Here is a 20,000-nt window from a genome sequence, read left to right as displayed (position 1 = left end):
ACTGGCTCTCCTTCATACCTCCTTATATAGGTTGTCTTTGTCAAACAATTCTAAAATAGTTAATTCAGCTTATGCAAATGAACTGTGTGTTGTATTTAAAAACCAGAAATATGTTTTAGAGATATCCTGTTGTCTTGCCAAATTTGAACTTGCCTCATCAGACCCATATGCCCTCCTTGTCACACTCTTCACACGTGCTTCTCCCAACTCTTGCAGGAGTAATGTTATGGAAGATGGATGGGTTTAAATACTTTGGTATCCATTTGGGAACTACAATCTCCATGTAAAATAATTGGGATGGGTTTCTAGATAACATTAAGCAGAAACTATCAAGGTGGAAAGGAATGCTCCAGTTCTTGTCACTTAAGGCACGGGTAACGATAATAAATAATCTGGTGCTTCCAACCATATGGCACAAGGTCATCGCATTCCAGCCTCCTCAAGCTCTGATCACCAGCATTCAGAGGGTCTTATTGATTTTATTTTTTTCTGTAGAGGCTACCACTAACTAACTTAAGCCAGATGTGTTGTGCAGGCCACGAAAGTCAGGTGGCCAAAACTTGGTGCACATTCCTAGTCGAATTATGACTTTTCTATTCATGGCACGAGAACTTTGACTCTATCGTGAAGTTGTGTCCTGGCATCCTCTCACTAATACCTTACTCAGGGAAACAGGTGGAATGGATTGTGACTGGGAACTCTTCCTCATGGTTCAGCTCCCTGCTTTTCTTTAATCTCTTTAGAATGCCTGGCGGGCTCCAGGAGTGCAGCGGTTAGAGATCTCGTGATGCCAAGAAGTTTGTACGTGAGCCAATTTTCCAAAATTCATTATTTGCTGGAATATCTACCAGCTGATCGTTTATGGAATACTTTACGATAGTGGAATAGATAAAGTGTGAGTTCTTATGGATCTTTCCTTGAAGCAATGGTTGCCTGCCGACTCTGTTTCTGAAAAAAATGGCTTGCATTAAATTAGGATAGTGAGTAAAGTCATGAAGATCGTAACCCTGTCTTTTTTACATTTAAATATTGGGTAGAATGGAGTAAATGAACAAGTAGATTTTCGCCTAAGTTTTCCTTAACTTTCAACCACTGGCCAAAAACAACATGACATGTTCTCTTCAAACAATGACGAGTCCGGTGTGTTCCACGGCATTGTGGGGTGGGGTGGGGAGGGGGGAGGGAGGGGGGAACAATATCTAATTTGTCTGGAATTGTGTTTACGGGTGAAAAGCACCCTTAATAAACCATTGGAAAGAGACTTTACCTGCAGGAGCTTTCCTCACTCCAAATTGGAAGGTGATGTATAGTTCTCCTGTTAGGGCAGCGGCCAGAGCCTGGTGTTGGCGCAGTGGTTAGGGCAGCGGCTTGGGATCCAAAAGGTCCTGAGTTCAAGCCCCATTGGGCCACTGAATTAATACACCAGGGGGTTGACTCAGCCTGTCATCCTTCCGAGGTCGGCGAAATGAGTACCAGTGTATACTGGGCCGGTGTATACCCTGGTTAAAATAGGTGTACCAGATCCCTGTGTCGTAAGAGGCGACCAGGGTTGCGTCAGGAAGGGCATCCGGCATAAAACATGTGCCAAATCACTATGCGGATCATACGGATGATCCGCTGTGGCGACCCCGAAAGGGAGCAGCCGAAAGAAGAAGAAGAAGTATAGTTCTCCTGTTTGTCCAACAGGAGACTTAAATTGGAGACTTGTCCATCAGACCCTGGCCAAACACGTGTTACTCCAGAAGTTTAACCCTTCTGTGTCGAATTTGTCCTTTTTGCAAGAATATGGAACATTTGTATCATGCATTTATTGAGTGTAAGAGATTGGCATCTCTGTTTCTGTATTCAAGTCGTATTTTTTTTATAAATTAAATTTTTTTTTCTTTTCCAATCTTTGTTTGTGGGCTCGCATGCAATCCTGGAAGAAAAAAAATCTGTGATTTTGCTTTAGAATTTTTTCCTTGGTATCACTAAGCTTGCAATTTACGAGACCAAAAAAGCCAGACCATTGAATGGAAAAATATGAAAATGCACTCTTGTTTCAATGGGGTGGTGTTTGCATGCATATAGCTGGAACATGCGTATTATGTAAACATGGGTCGTCGTCCTTTGAAGACTTTTGGGGCAATGGTGGGGTCTTGTGTAAATGCATTGAAAATTAAGTTTACATTTGTTACAGTTGAAACCTGTAACAACACCGTTGACCTTTTGAAAATCAATTGTTTTTTGGATCCAGCTTGAGTACCGTTACTTAAGAAATGAAATGCTTGATTTTTATTTTTGATTGTTTCCATGAGCCTCATTCAAACGTTTCCTTTAATTTGTTTGTTTTTGGTTCACATCTGCTTTGTAAAATGTTTTTTGTGCTGTTGTAATAATATTCAAAAGTCTATGCCTCTCTGAGTCTGTCTCTCTCCTTTTTCTCTCTGTCTCTGTCATCTGTATGTCTCTGTCTCTCCTCTCTCTCTTCTATCCCCACCCCTCCCCCCTTTTCCCTCTCCATGCATCAATAAGTGTATTATTATTTCTTATTCACAGGCACTGGTGAGAGTGGGAAGAGCACATTCATCAAGCAAATGCGTATCATTCATGGATCAGGGTACACAGATGAGGACCGACGGGGTTTCATCAAGCTAGTCTACCAGAACATCTTTATCGCCATGCAAGCCATGACCCGTGCAATGGAAACTCTCAAGATACTGTACAAGTACGAGCAGAATAAGGTCAGTGGGTGCTTGAAATGATGCTTTTTGAAAAATTTTAATGCCTTTATTGCATATAGTTGTATTGAAAATTATTTATGCATGTGGTTGTATGAATTGCTGTGGCCTTTAAAGAGAATTTATTTCATGTGAACTATACGAGAAAGAAATACAGTAATACCTTTCCATACGCTTTCTCAACGCACTCATTTCTGTTTTACGCTCCTTATACATTATGACTCGACCAACTCAACCTCCTTAATCCCCTCACTGGCTTCAGACATACGCCAATGTGTTCTACCCCAGTGTTTCACAACAACCAGTCTGGGCATGCTCCAGTCCATGATGCTTCCTTGAGAGTCTAAGAGCTTTAATTGTATTTCACTTTTTAAGGTTAAAAAAAATCACTCGGTTTTATATTAGACAAATGTAATGTGAGCAATCTGTATTTCACAAGATCCAAATGACTACACTTCGCTTAAATTTACATTCCACTTCAGCAGCTCCGCTCCAGGTAATCCATTTAACCTGATGTGTTTGCTCACGGGATATTTGTGCATAAGATGCAGTGCAGTATGTCTGCATAAACTCTGAAAAGCAAGGTGCGTTTGGATCTGGTTTTTTTATTTTAACAAATAACTATTGAGGTAAACGTAACAGAAATGAGGAATGTGATAAAGAAAGTCACGAAAGTGATGTAAAGGTTTACAAACTGTGACACCACGTGGGGACTCACGTGATACCATTTAATTTTCTTCCTGCCAAACTTGTTCTGAACACATCCAGTCCATGTGCTTACAATTTGCTCAATGGGTTGATAATTTTTATTGCCATTTCATTTGTGCCTGAAAGTTTGAAATGTCGGGAACCAAGAAAAATAAACGAAGCATTTCCCTTCAAATGAAATTGGACATTTTGAAACACTAAAGAGCCCTGGAATGGGCACAACATATTGTTGCGGACCCAGGGTCACGGGGGTACTGAGGGTGGGAATATCCCTGGTTTCTCCCTGGACTCACCGGGAATCAAGGCCGTTGCACATGAATGAGCTCGTGTTGCGACAGGTTATTAATCGACAACGAACGTCAACAATTTAACCACGTGACCCAGTGTCCTCCGTCCGGCTGTCATTTAACTGTGATATACGCAGTCTCCTTAACGGGAAATTATGCCCTCGATGCGTATTTGCATGAAACAATATCAGGTGCAGCCGAGCGGAGCTACCAAGTACACACCGGCTAATAAGCAGATTATTTGGGGATAACTTCCCAGCTTGGCTAATGTGCAGACTATGCTGGACCAATGAAGGAAAAGACGAAAACGAGCTGAGTACATTTATAGCAAAGCAATTTATTGCAACAAGGCAAGGAAAATGATGTGCAGCAGGGGAAAGCAAGGAATCCGTCGGTGAGACAAATAAATGCAAATTTTTCGAAAAGAAGACAGTGCAGAGTTACCCCGATAAACTTCTACAATCTTAACTTATGTTGCACATAACAGGCGCCATCACGCGCGCACGCACGCACACACACACACACACACCCGAGGAAATTAGAGGTAACCCAGAAAGAGGAGAGGTAGTTGACGTGCAGCGACCTCATTGTTCCTGGTGCAGTCGACGAACCTGCGCAACCAAATCACAAGGAAGGGGTAGGAGGGAGGAAAACTGAGGTTGTCTATGGTGTGGAAGTGGGAGATGCAAATGCAGTGCAGTGTGTCGTGCAGCGTGATATAAGAGGAAGGTCAGAGGTGCGAGTCAGTAATGCTCATTTAGCTTGTGCGTCCTCAGTGGGCGAGACGTAGAGGGAAGAAAAAGATGCATGAGAGAATGACAACGAAGATGTGTGAAGTCTGCAAGTGTGAACATTGGCTGCGGAATGCAGCCAAAGCCAAGCGCCGATGACTCGGGGATGATCCCAGCTTGTCCTGGCAACTGCTCACCCTATCCCGCTCACCTTGCACGATTGCTCTGCCCTCTCCACTCGGTTGCGCTGGCTCGTGAAGAGATTCCGCTCAGACGTGGACAGAGGAGAGATCCTGGACGACTGACTATCTGAGCCTGGACGAAAGAGAGCCAGAGTCTTGCCTGAATTGCTTCTCTTTTATAGAGCCTGAGTGGGGAAGGGGCCAAAAATTGGACCAAAGGACCAATCTGTCACCTGCAGGAGCTCCCCCATTGGCACAGGTGTTCCCAAGCTCCCTCATTGGCACATAGCAGTCATCCCATGCCGTAGCCTCACCCTACCAGGCTCCAGAACTGCATAAGGCCTCATTTGCCTTTGAGCCAGGCCATGCGATGGAGCTCCGTCATTGACATTGGAGCAGGGTACTCCATAATGCACCCCATCCATGAGCGCATCTCCATGTTCCCGCTGGTCTCAAAAGGTGGTGGTCGAGACGTCGTGGTTGTGGTGTTTGGAGCGGTGAAAGTTGTGAGTTTGGATGGAGACAGCTGTGACATTGTAATGGTGAGTTATGGTAAGGTGGTTGAGGCATCGAAGCAGTTGTTGTGAGGTAGAGGAAGCATTGTGGAGTTTGTGGTGGAGGCATCGAAGTGTTCGTGGTTGAAGCATTCATAGTAAGGAGACTGAGGTGGTTGGCCGTGGTTGTGGTGAAGAGGTGGTGGTTGGTCATGGTTGTGGAGTTTGTGGTGAAGAGGTTGGGCAGAGGTTGTTGTCGGGATTTTTAGAAGGCGCTTGTAGTGATTATGGCGAGCGTTGTAGTGTCGTAGGGAGCATGGGGTCTGAGTTGAGGCATCAGTTGGATTATGGCACACCGTTTGAACAGGAAATGGTGGTCTGTTCTGATGCTCCTGGTAGCGTTACTAATCTGCATGCGTGGTTTGTGTACGAAATGTAGTAGAGTACGTGGAAGTAGAGAGATGAAATAAATGAAAGAATAAAGGACTGAAGACCTAACTAAATGCCCAATGCAATGCATCTTTCCCATTTACCCACTAGACAAATGGAAAGGGTGAGCTAAACAAATACTAATGAGATAACTGTCTAAGGATCACTGTATGTTGGGTGCCATTGCCTCAGAGGAGTGCCGGTTTTACAGAACTGCAACAATATTTAATGCAATCAAAGAACATCTTTGAGTCTTGGAAAGAAGTTAGGTCTGCAAACCTTAACAGTGTGTGGAGGAAACTCTGACCTGATTGTGTTCCTCCCTCCCAAGGGAGGATTCAAGAGGAGGCGATTCAAGATGTTATTGAAAACGTTGTTGAAATGGGCAGGCAGCTGGGATTCGAGGAACTTGAGAAGGAGGATGTTGATTTTTATTGTCCAGTACTGTACTGTATGTACTTTTATTAATCATTACAACTGCTGTTTATTCATTAATAAGCACAACTATATCTTTAGAACTCTTATTTTGGGAAAAATGCTGGTTTTCGACATCCTTCAGGAACGTATCTCCTCGTTATAACATTATTCTTATGGGAAAACTTGTTTCGCAACAAGCTGATTGACAATACACTCGGTTTTTCAGGAATGCATCCTGAGCGTATGGTGAGGTATTACTGTAATTAAAGGAGCAACATTTGAAACCTGAACCACCTTTTGGAAAAACAAATGACAATAATCAGTATGAAGTATTTAATGGAAACAGGTCAGGTCAGGTATGGGAGCATGTGCCAGAACAACGCGTCGCTGCGTCCACTTTCCGCCGGTACTCCAGGGGTCTCCGTCTGGCCATCCCCCAGGCAGATGCCAGGCCCATCCCCATCTCCTTGAGATGATGGTCAACCTGCTGCAACCACGAGGAATGTGGTCAGCCCACTGGCCTCCTCCACTCATGAGACTCCCTCGCTGAGAGAATCTGGTGAGCAGGATCAGCGTCAGGAAAACGAGCCACATGTCCATACAGCCGCAACTGACGCTCACGGACTATGCAGGTAACAAATCTCATCCGAGTCTCTCTCAGCAACCACTCGTTGGACACAAAATCCGACCAGCGATAGCCAAGGATTCTCCGAAGAGACCTGGTACCAAAGGAATTAAGTCTCCGTCTCAGATCCTTGGTCAGAGTCCAAGTCTCGCATCCATAGAGCAAGACTGGAAGTACCAAGGACCTGAAGACTCGGACTTTCGTCCTCGCGCACAGGTACCGGCAGCGCCACACCCCATGATCCAGTGAATCCATGACTCCCCAGGCCCGACCCAGACGTCTATTGACCTCTGACTCGCAGCCAGCAGAGACATGAATATCACTGCCGAGGTAAGTGAATCTCTCCACGACCTCAACATCCTCACCACAAACAGACACAGACAGGACAGCAGCATCCAAGATGTCACCGAAAGCCTGGATCTTAGTTTTGACCCAAGAAACCCGTAATCCCAGCGGCTCCGACTCCTCATTCAGCACCTCGAGGGCCCCCAAAAGGATATCTAAAGTCTCCGCAAAGATGACTGCATCATCTGCAAAATCAAGGTCCGAGATCTTGACATTCCCAAACGATGCACCGCAGCTTGATCTCTCCGACATCCTCCCTAAAATCCAGTCCATACAAGTGCTGAAAAGTGTGGGGGCCAGTACACACCCCTGACGAACTCCAGTAACAACTGGAAATATGTCAGAGATGGTACCACCACACTTCACAGCACTCTCAGTACCAGAGTAGAGTTCAGACATCAGATCGATCAGTTTTGGTGGCACCCCACGAAGACCAAGAATCCTCCAGAGGACATCCCGATTCACTGAATCGAACGCTTTACAGAGATCAACATAGGCTGCAAGCAGCCCCTACCGAAACTCTCGTCTGCGTTTGGTGAGGACACGAAGGGCAAGGATATGGTCAATCGTTGACCTCTTTGGTGTAAAGCCTGACTGCTCTGGACGCTGGTGCTCAAGCAGATGGTGGCGAACCCTATCAAGAATTATCCGAGCAAAGACCTTGCCCGGCACTGAGAGCAGCGTCACCCCTCAGTAGTTGTTGCAGTCTTGGCGATCACCCTTCCCTTTCCAGAGAGGGACAACAAGGCCCCTCTTCCAGTCAGTTGGGATGATGCCTGTGTTCCAGGCAGAGCACAAAACTGCATGCAACGATACGAGTGCAGCATTTCCACCAGCCTTGAGAAGTTCAGCATGGATGCCACAGATCCCTGGAGCTTTGCCCCGTTTCAACTGGTTCACCGCAGCCCGTGTTTCCACAAGCGAAGGTGGACCACAGTTGATTTGAGGGTCAGCACCAGGGATTGTAACACCCTTGACGTCCAACTCGACAGCTGGGGGATCAGCCTGGTATAACCGCTCAAAGTAACCGGCTCAGCGGGCCTTCACTTCAGATTCCTCTGTCAAGAGCCTACCACTCTCTGCTCGAACTGCAGTGCTCCGAGGGATGGGCTTGGATGAATGCAATGCGCGAATTCCCCTGTAAGCGGGACGAGAATCACCTGTCCACAGGTGATGCTCTACCCCCTCACAGATTCCTCGCACAAAGGCCTCCTTGTCCACCCTCAGTGCACGTACAGTTTTACGCCTCAGCTCCCTGAACAGCTCAGCTCTGCCATTCAGCCTGGCCCTGCGACTCTGGTCAATGGTATCCAGTGTCCCTTGAGAGACAAAATTCTTCTTTGCCCTGCGGTGAGCTCCAAGACATCCACCGGCAACATCAAGGACGGTGGTCTTGAAGGCACTCCACAACTCTTCAGGACCCCCCAAAGCACCCAGACCCCCCAAGTGTCCACTCAGCCTGTTCGCAAACTCCTCAGCTACTCTCTCATCCCTGAGCTTGCCAACATCCAGCCTAGGCTGGCATGGTACCATTCTCCAGGATTTAAGGTGCAGCTTTAGAGTTGCTACTACAACAAGCCTGTGGTCAGTATTGAGGAACTGAGCACTCCGGTAGACCCTGCAGTTCTGGATCATCCTCCAACGACCGTCAATGAGGACATGGTCAATCTCCTTTGCCACACCGCCAGCGTTGGAATACCAAGTCCAGCGATGAGCTTCTGGGCGCTGAAACCATGAACCAGCCACCCTAAGTCCATGACTTCTTGCAAAGTCAAGGAACTTAGTGCTATTCTGGTTCATAGTTCCTGACCCATGGGGACCAACACACACCTCAAAACCATCCCTATCAGTTCCAGTCGATGCATTGAAATCCCCCAAGACTAGAAGTGTATCTCGTCTGCGGCACTGATCAACCACAGACTCGAGCGTGGCGTAGAACGCATCCTTCACGGTGAGATCACTCACCTCAGTCGGAGCATAAACAGAGACCAGGGAAATGACACCGAAGGAGTGACGAATGAGATTAATGGAAACGTAACCTTTGCGTAACCTAAGCGTATTATGAGATTAATGGAAACGTTTGGTCACAATAATTGGAGGTCAGAGTGATTGTATTGTGTATGGTATTACCATTGATTGAATGTCAACAGAGGAGTATCAAATTGAAAGCGTATGTAGGGATGGTAATGGCCCATGATTGTTCTGGCATTATTGAGTATGAGGTCCCCAAATGGTGATACAGTTCCTCCAACTCCATGGCATGCTTATGATCTAATTGCAGATGACATTTTGTGGGACACTGTTCCATTCATCAGTTAGCACTAGTCTGAGGTTACGCAAAGGGTGAGGACATTTATCAACGCTCCACCTGATAAGGTTCCAAGGATTTTATATCAGATTAAGGTCTGGGCTTCTCACTTACCATGTCATTGCATTTTCTGTCACTCCTCACAATATGGCATCGAGCATTATCTTGTATCAGGATGGAAACTGGACCAATGGTATCAGCATATGTGGAGCCATTGATTTTCTGCGATTGTGGAAAACATGCGGCATTCACAAAATCTATGACTTGAAACGGGAAAACTAAATCTGACTTGAAAAAGAGAAATGGATTGTAATAAATTACATGCAAAAAAAAGTCCAAGCTCAATTTTGTTTGATTGCAAAATATTACAAATACAATATTCACTGTATTGGCTGATTTTGTGAGTACAAGCCTCCACAGGCTAAATTCCTACAGCATAATTACGAAAAGTAGAAAAACTACATGGGCACTCCATAGAGTGTGCATACGTCCGCCCGGAGTCTGATCTGGATTTGGGTCTTCACCAAAATCGAATCGATTTGTCCTTGTCACACATCCAACCTGACCACGTTTCGTCCGAATCCATCAACGATTTTTTGAGATGTCATGCTATATATTGTTTTTGGCCCTATCTCTCAATGGTGAAGAATCACTTAAAAAAACATTATAGTATCTGGATCTTCACCAAGATCTAATCACTTTGTCCTTGTCACACACCTAACCTGCCAACTAAACTTCCTCCGAATCTGTCCACAACTTTTTGAGATATCCTGCACACTAAAATCAGATGGGCATGCAGACAAAAAAGGCGGTGTGTGGCGGTAGCCTGACAGGTATGATGAAAATCATGCCAATTATGTCATTGTCACCTTGACTTTTTACATGTCGAGACAAAACGCATTCACTGCCTCACTTTTGTCCTTTGGAATCCTCTGTTAAAGTTTGACGAAGATAGTTGAAAGCATTCGTAAGTTATCGCGCTCACAGCCAAACATACAAACAAGACAGACCGAGATATGACGAAAATTTTCAATTTTGACAAAACAAACAGACGGGTGAAAACGTAACCGCCTTCCATTTATACCCTAAACTAAATTCTAGCACTCAGAAAAACAGTTAGTCGAACACTTTTTTTTCAACAAGTTTATTATACTTTCGGTAGTGATGCATTTAGTGAATTTCTTTTCGTCTATAACCGATCTTAAACTAACCAAGGGTTAGACACCTTCCACAATAGTTTAAACTGCTTATTGGTTATTGTGACATAACCAGACCATCATATTTGAGGAGCGTGCTCTCGCTCCATCACACTCATTTTGGGTTTGGGTGTGCAAATGGATCACTTCGAATTATTTACTTCATATTATTATTATTATTACTAATACGTGCCCATAAAAAAAAAGAAAAAGAAAAAAATAATAATAATAATAAATAAATAAACCACACAGGCCGTTTCTTCGCTCTCACGTGCCCGTACGTGCGTGACCCGGAAGTTCGATATTATTCGCAGTTACGATTATTCGCAATTTATTTTTAATACCCAATTATTCAATTAGCGCCAACGTATTTTACCTTTTCGCAATGTCAAGGCAAGGAAAAACAAAAGGAGAAGAGAAGAGAGAGAAAAAATTTACTTCCTGGTTCGGAGCATACCAGCACTCTGATGTTCCCGAAATTTATACACCGTCTAATATGAAAACGATCATAACTTGGGCCATTGTGTTTATCTATAAATGCGCATAAGAAATCGAGAAATTATTAGAATACACGGTCATCACTCTCTGGAAGTCCGTACGTTGTAACCCGTAATGGGGAACGTGGCTGTGCTTCCCTTCCCCATCGGCTACGCCCACGCAACAACGTGTCTTCCCATTGGTTTGGTAAATAAATGGCCATAACTTGGGAAGCACTTGTCCGATTAATATCAAACCTTGAAAAGGCACATCCTCAGGTCCCCAGCAATATACCTGGCAAGTTTCAATTAGATCGGACCAGAGGTTGTTGAGAAACACCGGTCACACAGACACACGCACAGACACACACACAGATTGCTGGAATTATAGATAGATTATTATTATTATTACTAGTAGGGGCGGGCCCGGAGGTGCGTAAACGACGACTGGATTGGGGCATTATTTCAATTCGATCGGACCAACCGTATCATAAATGGCCATAACTTGGGAAACACCTGTGAAACATACTCAGGTCCCCAGCGTCAATTGTGACGTCATATCAAATGAAGAAGAGTTGTGATGCCCCCTCTCTCTCACCCCCCCTCGCTCCCCCCTAGTCTCGCCCCTCCTCTCTCCCCCCTCCTGTCTCGCCCCCACTCTCACCCCCTCTCTTGCCCCCTCCTCTCTCCCCTCTCTTGAATTGTGACGCCCCTCTCTCTCTCCTCCCTCTCCCTCCCCTCTCTTGCCCCCTCTCTTGCCCCCTCTCTTGCCCACCTCTCTTGCCCCCTCTCTTGCCCCCTCTCTTGCCCACCTCTCTTGCCCACCTCTCTTGCCCACATCTCTTGCCCACATCTCTTGCCCACATCTCTTGCCCACCTCTCTTGCCCACCTCTCTTGCCCACCTCTCTTGCCCCCTCTCTTGCCCCCTCTCTTGCCCTCCTCTCTTGCCCTCCTCTCTTGCCCACCTCTCTTTCCCCCTCTCTTGCCCCTCTCTCTCCCCCTCTCTTGCCCCCTCTCTCTCCCCCTCTCTCTCACCCTAGTCTCACCCCTCCTCTATTCCCCTCTCTCTCCCCCCCCCTACCCTCTCTTGGCTTGGCCACAGACTCATGCACTCTTACTTTTTCACTCTGGAAATATTGGAAAGGTCTCAACTGAACTCTGGTGGTTCAGAAATATGAATAATATTACGTCCAATATTACAAGACAGTTGGCAACATTTTTTGGCAATAATATTACGTCAATTTTTGCATTTCATCACTAGTTTTGGAGTTAGTGCCATTAAATAATCCAGAAATTGCTCTGATTTAACTTTATGACACTTTTTCTGTCAGTTTTCATGCCCATCCCAGGCTGGCCACTTGATCATCGCTGATGCTGTTCCGCTGCGAACACAGCCGAAACAGCAGGCCTTCAGTAACTTCGTATATACCTGCTTTCGTAAATTGTCGATGTGAAGATATCTTCAAACAAACGTATCACCTATTGCAAGATCGTATAAACACAAAGTATGTTACAGTCGATGGAGTGCAACTTTGTTGTCACACAACAATGACGACGATGACGACGACAAATGTTTTACAACCATTTCCCCTTTTTTCCAGGGAGTTTGTCAAATGATGTCATTCTTCAGTATGGATCTATCCATTACTTCTGCTTCGTGTGAACCCAAACATTGTGTAACTTTCTTGACACTTTCCAGGTCTTTTTAGCATGTCCTCTGCTTTTTACCCCTCAGCCCGAATTGGCTAAGGGGTATTGTCGTCATAGGCGTTGTCCGGGCGGGCGTCCGTCTGTCTGTCAACTTTTGGTTTCCGTCAATTTCGAGGAGAACGCCTTGTCCGATTAAATCCATTTTTGCAGGGTATGTTGGGGTTGAGTAGAGGAAGGATCCTTTTGAAAATGGGCGCGCTGCGATTTTTAATGTGGCCTCCATGGCAGCCATCTTGAAATTGGTTTCCGTCGATTTCGAGAACGCCTTGTCCGATTAAATCTATTTTTGCAGGGTGTGTTGGGGCTGGGTAGAGGAAGGTTCCTTTCGATATTCAGTGCGATGCGATATCCAATATGGCGGCTAGGGCAGCCATCTTGAATTTGGTTTCCGGACAATAACTTGAGAATGGCTTGACTTATTGATTTCATTTTTGTGTGATATAATGGGGGTGTTTAGAGGAAGGTTCCTTTCGATACTCAGCGCAATCCGATATCCAATATGGCGGCTCGAGCAGCCATCTTGAATTTGGTTTCCGGACAATAACTTGAGAACGGCTTCACACATTGATTTTATTCTGGCGAGGTATAATGGGGTTTTGTCGAGGAAGGTTACTTTCCAAAATGGGCATGCTGCGATTTTCACTGTGGCCGCCACGGCAGCCATCTTGAAATTGGTTTCTGTCAATTTCGAGGAGAACGCCTTGTCCGATTAAATCCATTTTTGCTGGGTGTGTTGGGGTTGAGTAGAGGAAGGTTCCTTTTGAAAGTGCGCGTGCTACGATTTTTAATGTGGCCACCATCTTGAAATTGGTTTGCGTCAAGGGGCTGAGGGGTTACGCCCGCTTTGCGGTGCTATTTTTATGCCTCTGCCGATGAAGTCGCCGGAGGCATTATGTTGTCGGGTTGTCTGTCTGTGATGGGTTTTCATTACCGCAAGAACTTAACAGCTGAATGGATCTAAGTCAAACTTGGTATGATGTTGCAAAGATAAACTGATTAGATAATGGCATCAAGAGGTCAAATAGCAAAGGTCATAGGTCCTGTTGAGTAAAAATTCTATTACCGAGCGAACTTGTGAACCAGTGATAGGATTTTGACCAAATTTGTGTAAATGTATACATATGCAAATATTAACTGATTAGATTTTATCGTCAAGGGTTAGAGGTCATGCCAGGTAAAAATGTGATTTTGAGAACAGCTGAAGTGATTTAAATAAAACTTGGGAAAACTATGTACAGTATAATGATGTAATAATGTGGGCGGAGGCATATAGGTTGACGTGGAAGAGTGCCATTCTAGTTTCCTTACACCACGAGTTTTATTGCTTTCTACACAGCTTCATCTTCTGACCATCGTTGCACAAGACCACACTAACCACATCTTCTCTTTCTAAGTTCCTCAGTAGTGTTGATTTTTTTTTTGTTTTTTAATCTCTTCCTGATTTCTGAGCTCGGAATGCTTTCTTTCAGAGCCAATCCATTCATCCATCGTATTCTCATGTCTGTTCTTTCCATTATTTTCACAAATTCCATCTGCAGTGCCCACGTTTCACTTCCATACATCAATACCTGTCTAATCAGGACTCAACATTAACATTTTTTTTCCAGACTTCCCATGTGATGGGTATGTTTTAGATTTCACCTGTAGTGTCAACTATTGCACCTGTCCAACTATTTGTACCTTTTGTGTGTGGGGCAATACCATGATATTTCTTTGAAATTTTCACCGGCGTTTTGGGATTGCTGAGTCTAAAAGATACTCATAGTTGCTGCTAACACTGAACAACAAAAATTTTTTACTGGAGATGTGTAAAGTGATTTAGACTAATTTGGGTACGCTGATTTCAAAAATCATAACCCTTTTGCTGTATCACGTCAGGATTTTCAGTAACAGAAATATTCCCATTGCCTAGAAGTCAGGATTTCAATGAAATTTACAAAATTTCATTTATTCATTTATTTCATCATGAATGCTTCAAAATTATAGAAATTACAGAAAAACTCCACTAGAATGTAATTAAAAATGCTTTAGGCATTTGGCTTTGCGTTTGTGCTGCTCTGTGTCAGTTTCACGATGCAGGAACCAGCAGAAATCGCCCATCATGTTCGGGTTGTGCCGCCCTTGGTAACGCGTCTCCATGAGTGAAATCTCTTGGTGGAATCGCTGGCCGTGCTCGTCCGAGACTGCTCCCAAGTTGTCAGGGAAGAAGTTCCGGTGCTGGTGTAGGAAATGGATTTTCAGGGACATCCTGGAGCCAAGTTTCCTGAAGGACTCCAGCAGCTGCTGCACTATTTCTTCATAGTTGTCCGCACGCTCGTTCCCCAAGAAGTTGTCCATCACAGCTTTGAAGCTCCTCCACGCTGCCAGCTCTTTGGGGTTTAGAGTTGTCGGAAAAGTTTCGTCCTTCATAATCTGTCAGATTTGCGGTCCAACAAAGACACCAGCCTTGATCTTGGCCTCCGACAAGGTGTTGCCAAACTTTTCCTTGAGGTATAAAAACCCACGCCCATTCAGATCCATTGCCCGTACAAAACTTTTCATCAAGCCGAGCTTTATGTGGAGTGGTGGAAGGAAAACCTTGGCTGGGTCGACAAGGGCGACATGCTTCACGTTGTGTCGACCAGGTACATGCTCCTTTCGCTCTTCCCAATCTTTCTTCGTCCAGTGATTCTTGTCGTCTCTGCTATCCCAGAGACAAAGGAAGCACATGTATTTCGTGTAGCCTGACTGCAGCCCTAACAACAGCGCCACCACTTTCAAGTCTCCGCAGATGTGCCAGTTGAAGTCATTGTACTTGATGGAATCAAGCAGCTGCCGCATAGTCTCATAGGTCTCTGTCATGCCGAACGCGTGAGCCAGTGGGACTGATGGTTTCTCGTTGCCATTGTGGAGCAAAACAGCCTTCAAGCTGTTCTTCCCCGAGTCGATGAAGAGGCGCCAGTCTGCAGGATCGTGATCACACCCAAGTTCTTTCAACAGACCGTTGATGTCACTGCAGAATGTCATCGTGTCTTCCATCTCAAAGAACTCAGCCATGTCTCTGTGACGTGCTCTGAACAAGGATATCTTGGTGTTAGGTTCCAGTAGATTCCACTGCTGCAGCCTTGATCCAAGCAGCTCTGCCTTCGCCTTTGACAGTGAGAGATCTCTTACAAGATCATTTAAGTCTCCCTGGTTCAGAAGGTGTGGTTCTTGAGTGTCGGGTTCAAAAGATTCATCATCACCATCCTCTTCACCACTGCTTACAGCTATGTTCTGATAAGCTGGAGGTTTTGGAACGGGGTTCTCGTCATCATGAGGCACAGGTTTACGAGCAGAGACGCAGTCAGCGTACTTGATGTGACCTTTATTCTTCCTGTTGAAGCCGGCGATGCTTGTGCAGCAGAAATAACAATCATCATGATGATTCTGCGGCTCACGCCATATCATGGGCACCGCAAATGGCATGCTCGCGCGCTTGCCCACCAACCACTGAGTCAAGGTTGTGTGACAACTTGTGCAGCAGATGTGTGGTGCCCAGCTCTGTTCTTGGTCCCCCACCTTACACCCGAAGTAGTGAAAGTAGGCGGCCTTCATTTTCACTGCTGTAGATATACTTCGCTGTTGATCTTTTTTGGTATACCGACCACAGACATAACAGAAGTTGTCAGGATGATTGGTACAGGAACGCCTACTCATCTTTATCTGAAAGAAAGAAATATAACACAAGTTAACAACAATTGTACGAAATAGACATGTTAAAGACATATGTAAATTTCATTGAAATCCTGACTTCTAGGCAATGGGAATATTTCTGTTCTTGAAAATCCTGACGTGATACAGCAAAACAGTTATGATTTTTGAAATCAGCGTACCCAAATTAGTCTTAATCACTTTACACATCTCCAGTAAAAAAAAAATTTTGAAATTTGTTGTTCAGTGTAATCACTGTGGCTTGACACAGAAAAGACCATCGAGGTTTACACAGAAAAGATCACGTGTTGAGTTTATTAAACTTCCAGGTGATAAAATTGGCATGTCCGTTGGACATGTTTTATTGAGTTTTTCACTTCTCCAACAGACAAAATTGCCTGTTTCATGATACCACCGAGTTGTCTCTGCTTATTCCAGGCTGACTTTATTCTTGATGCAATGGCTAATTCTGCTCCTCCAGATGCCTCCATCGTGTCTTCAAGGTAGCAGAAAGCTAACCTTATTTTGTGCTGAAAAATTAAGGAACTCTTTGGAATCTTTCATTTTTTTTTTTTTTTTTTTTTTTTTTTTTTACCAGTTCAGAAAGGTCATGTATGGAAAGAAAGTTGCCGAAGTTCAGAGGATGGTGCATATTCAGTTACTCCGTCAGTAGTGGCCGTGTTGTTGGTTGTTGAATTATTGATCAGTCACTTGGCAGATCATAGCATTTACAACTGAAGCTTGCTTTCTTTTGAAATTGTGCAGTTATGCTCTTTAATCCTTGTTTGACTTGTCAGTTCGTAAAAATGCAGTGTCTTTTAAAGTACATGAATCTCCCCTGATCCTAGAATTTGCATATCTCGATTCCACACAAACACACCTGGAGGCGGGGCCAAACCACCCCGCGCTTGCTGATTGGACGGATCAGAAGTGGGCGTGTAGCATTCCTGATCCGAATTCTCCTCGGAAAGGCCGCATTTTTCACTCGCGGCTAGGCGCGTATCTTGTACGAGCCCAGGACAGCCCGACGCTCGGTGCTCACAGGTGGTGCGGGAATAGCCGCAGAAGGAGAGAGGTGAAGGTGGTGGAGGGTTTATGGTGGTGGCTTATGGCTATGGTGCTGTTTGGAATGGCGGTGATGCGATGTTTGCGGGAGCGAGTTGTGAAGGTAAAGATCGTGGCTGTTGGCGTTGTTGTTGTGTGATGGTTGGTTCAAAATAAAGATAGAACAGAAAAAAAAACGCTATCTCAAAGCGTCGCAGCCCGAATGAATCACATTTATTCCCTCTAAACAACGGGTTTGGGGCTAACTACACATGTACTTACAGAGATATCTCACCTACGGGACCTGAATCGTGGTTTGCGAATTTCCACAACCGTAACAATATATATATATATATATATATATATATATATATATATATATATATATATATATATATATATTTATTTCATATTGGCAAATGTCTCTCGCTTCGCTGAGGATAATACTAAACGGGGGGGGGGAGGGAGGGAGAGGGGTTGGGGAAGAGAGAGAGAGAGAGGAAGTGGAGGAGTGAGTGAGGTGAAACGAGGATGGGTAGAGGAGTGAGGACGGTTGAGGAAGAGAGCGAGGAGGGTTGGGGGAGAGAGTGAGGAGGGTTGGGGGAGTGAGGAATAAGGAGGAGTAAATTGAATGTTGTATTTTGAACACTAATCGGAAAACAAACCTGCTGTTTTACAGTACTTTGTCTCTGAATTCATCCCGATCGCACATGTGTAGAGAGGAGTCGATAATTTTTGTCTGTCTGTCTGCCCAGCTGGCGATCAAACAAAATTGAAAATCATTCCAAACAGGAAACTTGCTGTTTTTAAGGATGTCATAAAGGATACAAACAACAGGCATAAATAAGGAATTTAACATGTTAGGGTGGTGTAATAGACGCTGCAACATGTGGTAAAATCCAGTATTAATTTATTTATTCCACTTTTACCATCTTTATTTCATTTAAATTGAATTTTATACTTGAACACTGTAGAACAGCACAAATTGCCTTCTTGTCACTTCCAAGAGCCTCTAGTTTAACAGTACTTAGACATGTTAAATGAGTTGGTGTCCAAGACTGCTTCAATTGTGCTGAACTTCCAGAATCTTTTTTCGTGATCTATAAAATCCTTATTTTATTTTGAAATTGAAGAATGTATTTGAACACTGCATGAGGTAGCGTGTTTTATGACCTCTCTTGTCATATATACATATATATATATATATATATATATATATATATATATATATATATATATATATATATATATATATATATATATATATATATATATATATATATATATATATATATATATGTATATAGTCTTTTAGATGTACTTCAGTTTCTCTCTTATAAAGATAGCTTAAAATGGTGACTTTATTTTTTTTATTATTATTGTTTAGCAAAATTTGTCTTGCAATCATATGGGGTAAAGCAAACTGTATCGATGATTCTAGACCAGGTTGACGTATTTGGCGTTCCCATCTCCAGCACAAACCATAATTCTCGTGTTAAAATATCAGATACTGAATTTTGCTTTGTCTAGTTTATTAATGGCTTTGTTATTCAAGTCGAGGCATATTTATATTTCCTGTCGTCTTTGTGCTGCATCTAACATTTAGCTCACCTGGAACATGGTTCCGGGGAGCTTATGGGATGGCGTGTCATCGGTCCATCCGTCCGCAAACATTTGCAACTTCTCCAAAACTGCTGATGGGAATGTGACCAAACTTGGCTGAAATGATATTTGGTACTAGACGACCCGTGAACCCGTTGGGTTCCCGTTGTGACAGCGGTTGATGAAAAAAAAAAAAAATTTTTTTTCATAATATTTAGTGGTCAAACTTTAACTTGAAGATAATTTGTGAGCATTTACCTCAGGAATCTAACATTTACATTCAACGAAGCACGCGTTGAAACAATTTTATGTATTAACGAACACGGAAGTATGAGATCAAAATGGCGATGTTTATTTTATGCTGAAAAATAAATTGTTCTTTGTCTATACTAAATGTTTGAGATTTTAAAATAAATCATTTCAAGAAAAAAAAAAGAAAAAGATAGCTCCAGCGAACTATACCGCTGAGGTTCTTTGCATTGATCAAATAATCCCAAAGAGTACTTGATTGAATTGGGAATTGATTTTTTTAATCATTTTTTTTGTTGCCCGATTTTAACGAAACTTGATACTACACACCGCAGGTGAATGGTGAGTAAGGTGGCCGTAAAATTTTTTCGCTACTGTGTACCGTTTTTGCTGTATTTCGGGAACGTAAAAGATCAGCGTTTTAGTAATATATAGATGTTGTAACTCGTTTGTTCATGGCATTAAAGAAAAATAAAATCTGGGTCCAAGGGGGTCTACTGGGGGGCAAAGTGGATCCCAGTTTGACTCCCTAAAATAGGTATTTGCTTTTTCCTTTGAAACTACACACACGCTTTTGATGAAACTTGACCACAACCTTCATCAGCTATGATGTACTAAAGTTTGTTCATGGCATTTTTAAAAAATCAGGGTCTAAGGGGATCTATTGGGGGTATGAGTGACTGTTGCTCCTGATCCAGGTGAGCCAAAGCCTGAAGCCTCGGCCTAGTTTCAGGTCTGCTTAAATCTTCTTTATTTATTAGACATCGCACGTATGTAAATCTTGTTTTACTCTGCATGCGTTAC

The 20,000-nt window shown here is 43.8% G+C and overlaps 1 protein-coding gene across 2 annotated transcripts in view; it reads left to right on the top strand.

The window, feature by feature from the left end:
* LOC147015259 (guanine nucleotide-binding protein subunit alpha-11) overlaps positions 1–20,000 on the top strand; it is a 664,748-nt gene that overhangs the window by 80,897 nt on the left and 563,851 nt on the right. For both annotated transcript variants that reach the window (XM_085849846.1, XM_085849845.1), the window contains exon 2: positions 2,539–2,723. In XM_085849846.1, the coding sequence (XP_085705972.1) occupies positions 2,539–2,723 (185 nt within the window). The remainder of the gene's footprint in view (positions 1–2,538; positions 2,724–20,000) is intronic.

The sequence above is a fragment of the Eptatretus burgeri genome, chromosome 12, assembly GCF_056783735.1.
Source record: "Eptatretus burgeri isolate ZD-2024b chromosome 12, Ebu_testis_v1, whole genome shotgun sequence".
NCBI lineage: Eukaryota > Metazoa > Chordata > Myxini > Myxiniformes > Myxinidae > Eptatretus > Eptatretus burgeri.
Note: the sequence above shows the minus strand (reverse complement) of the source record. Positions and strands in the feature narration are given on the sequence as shown.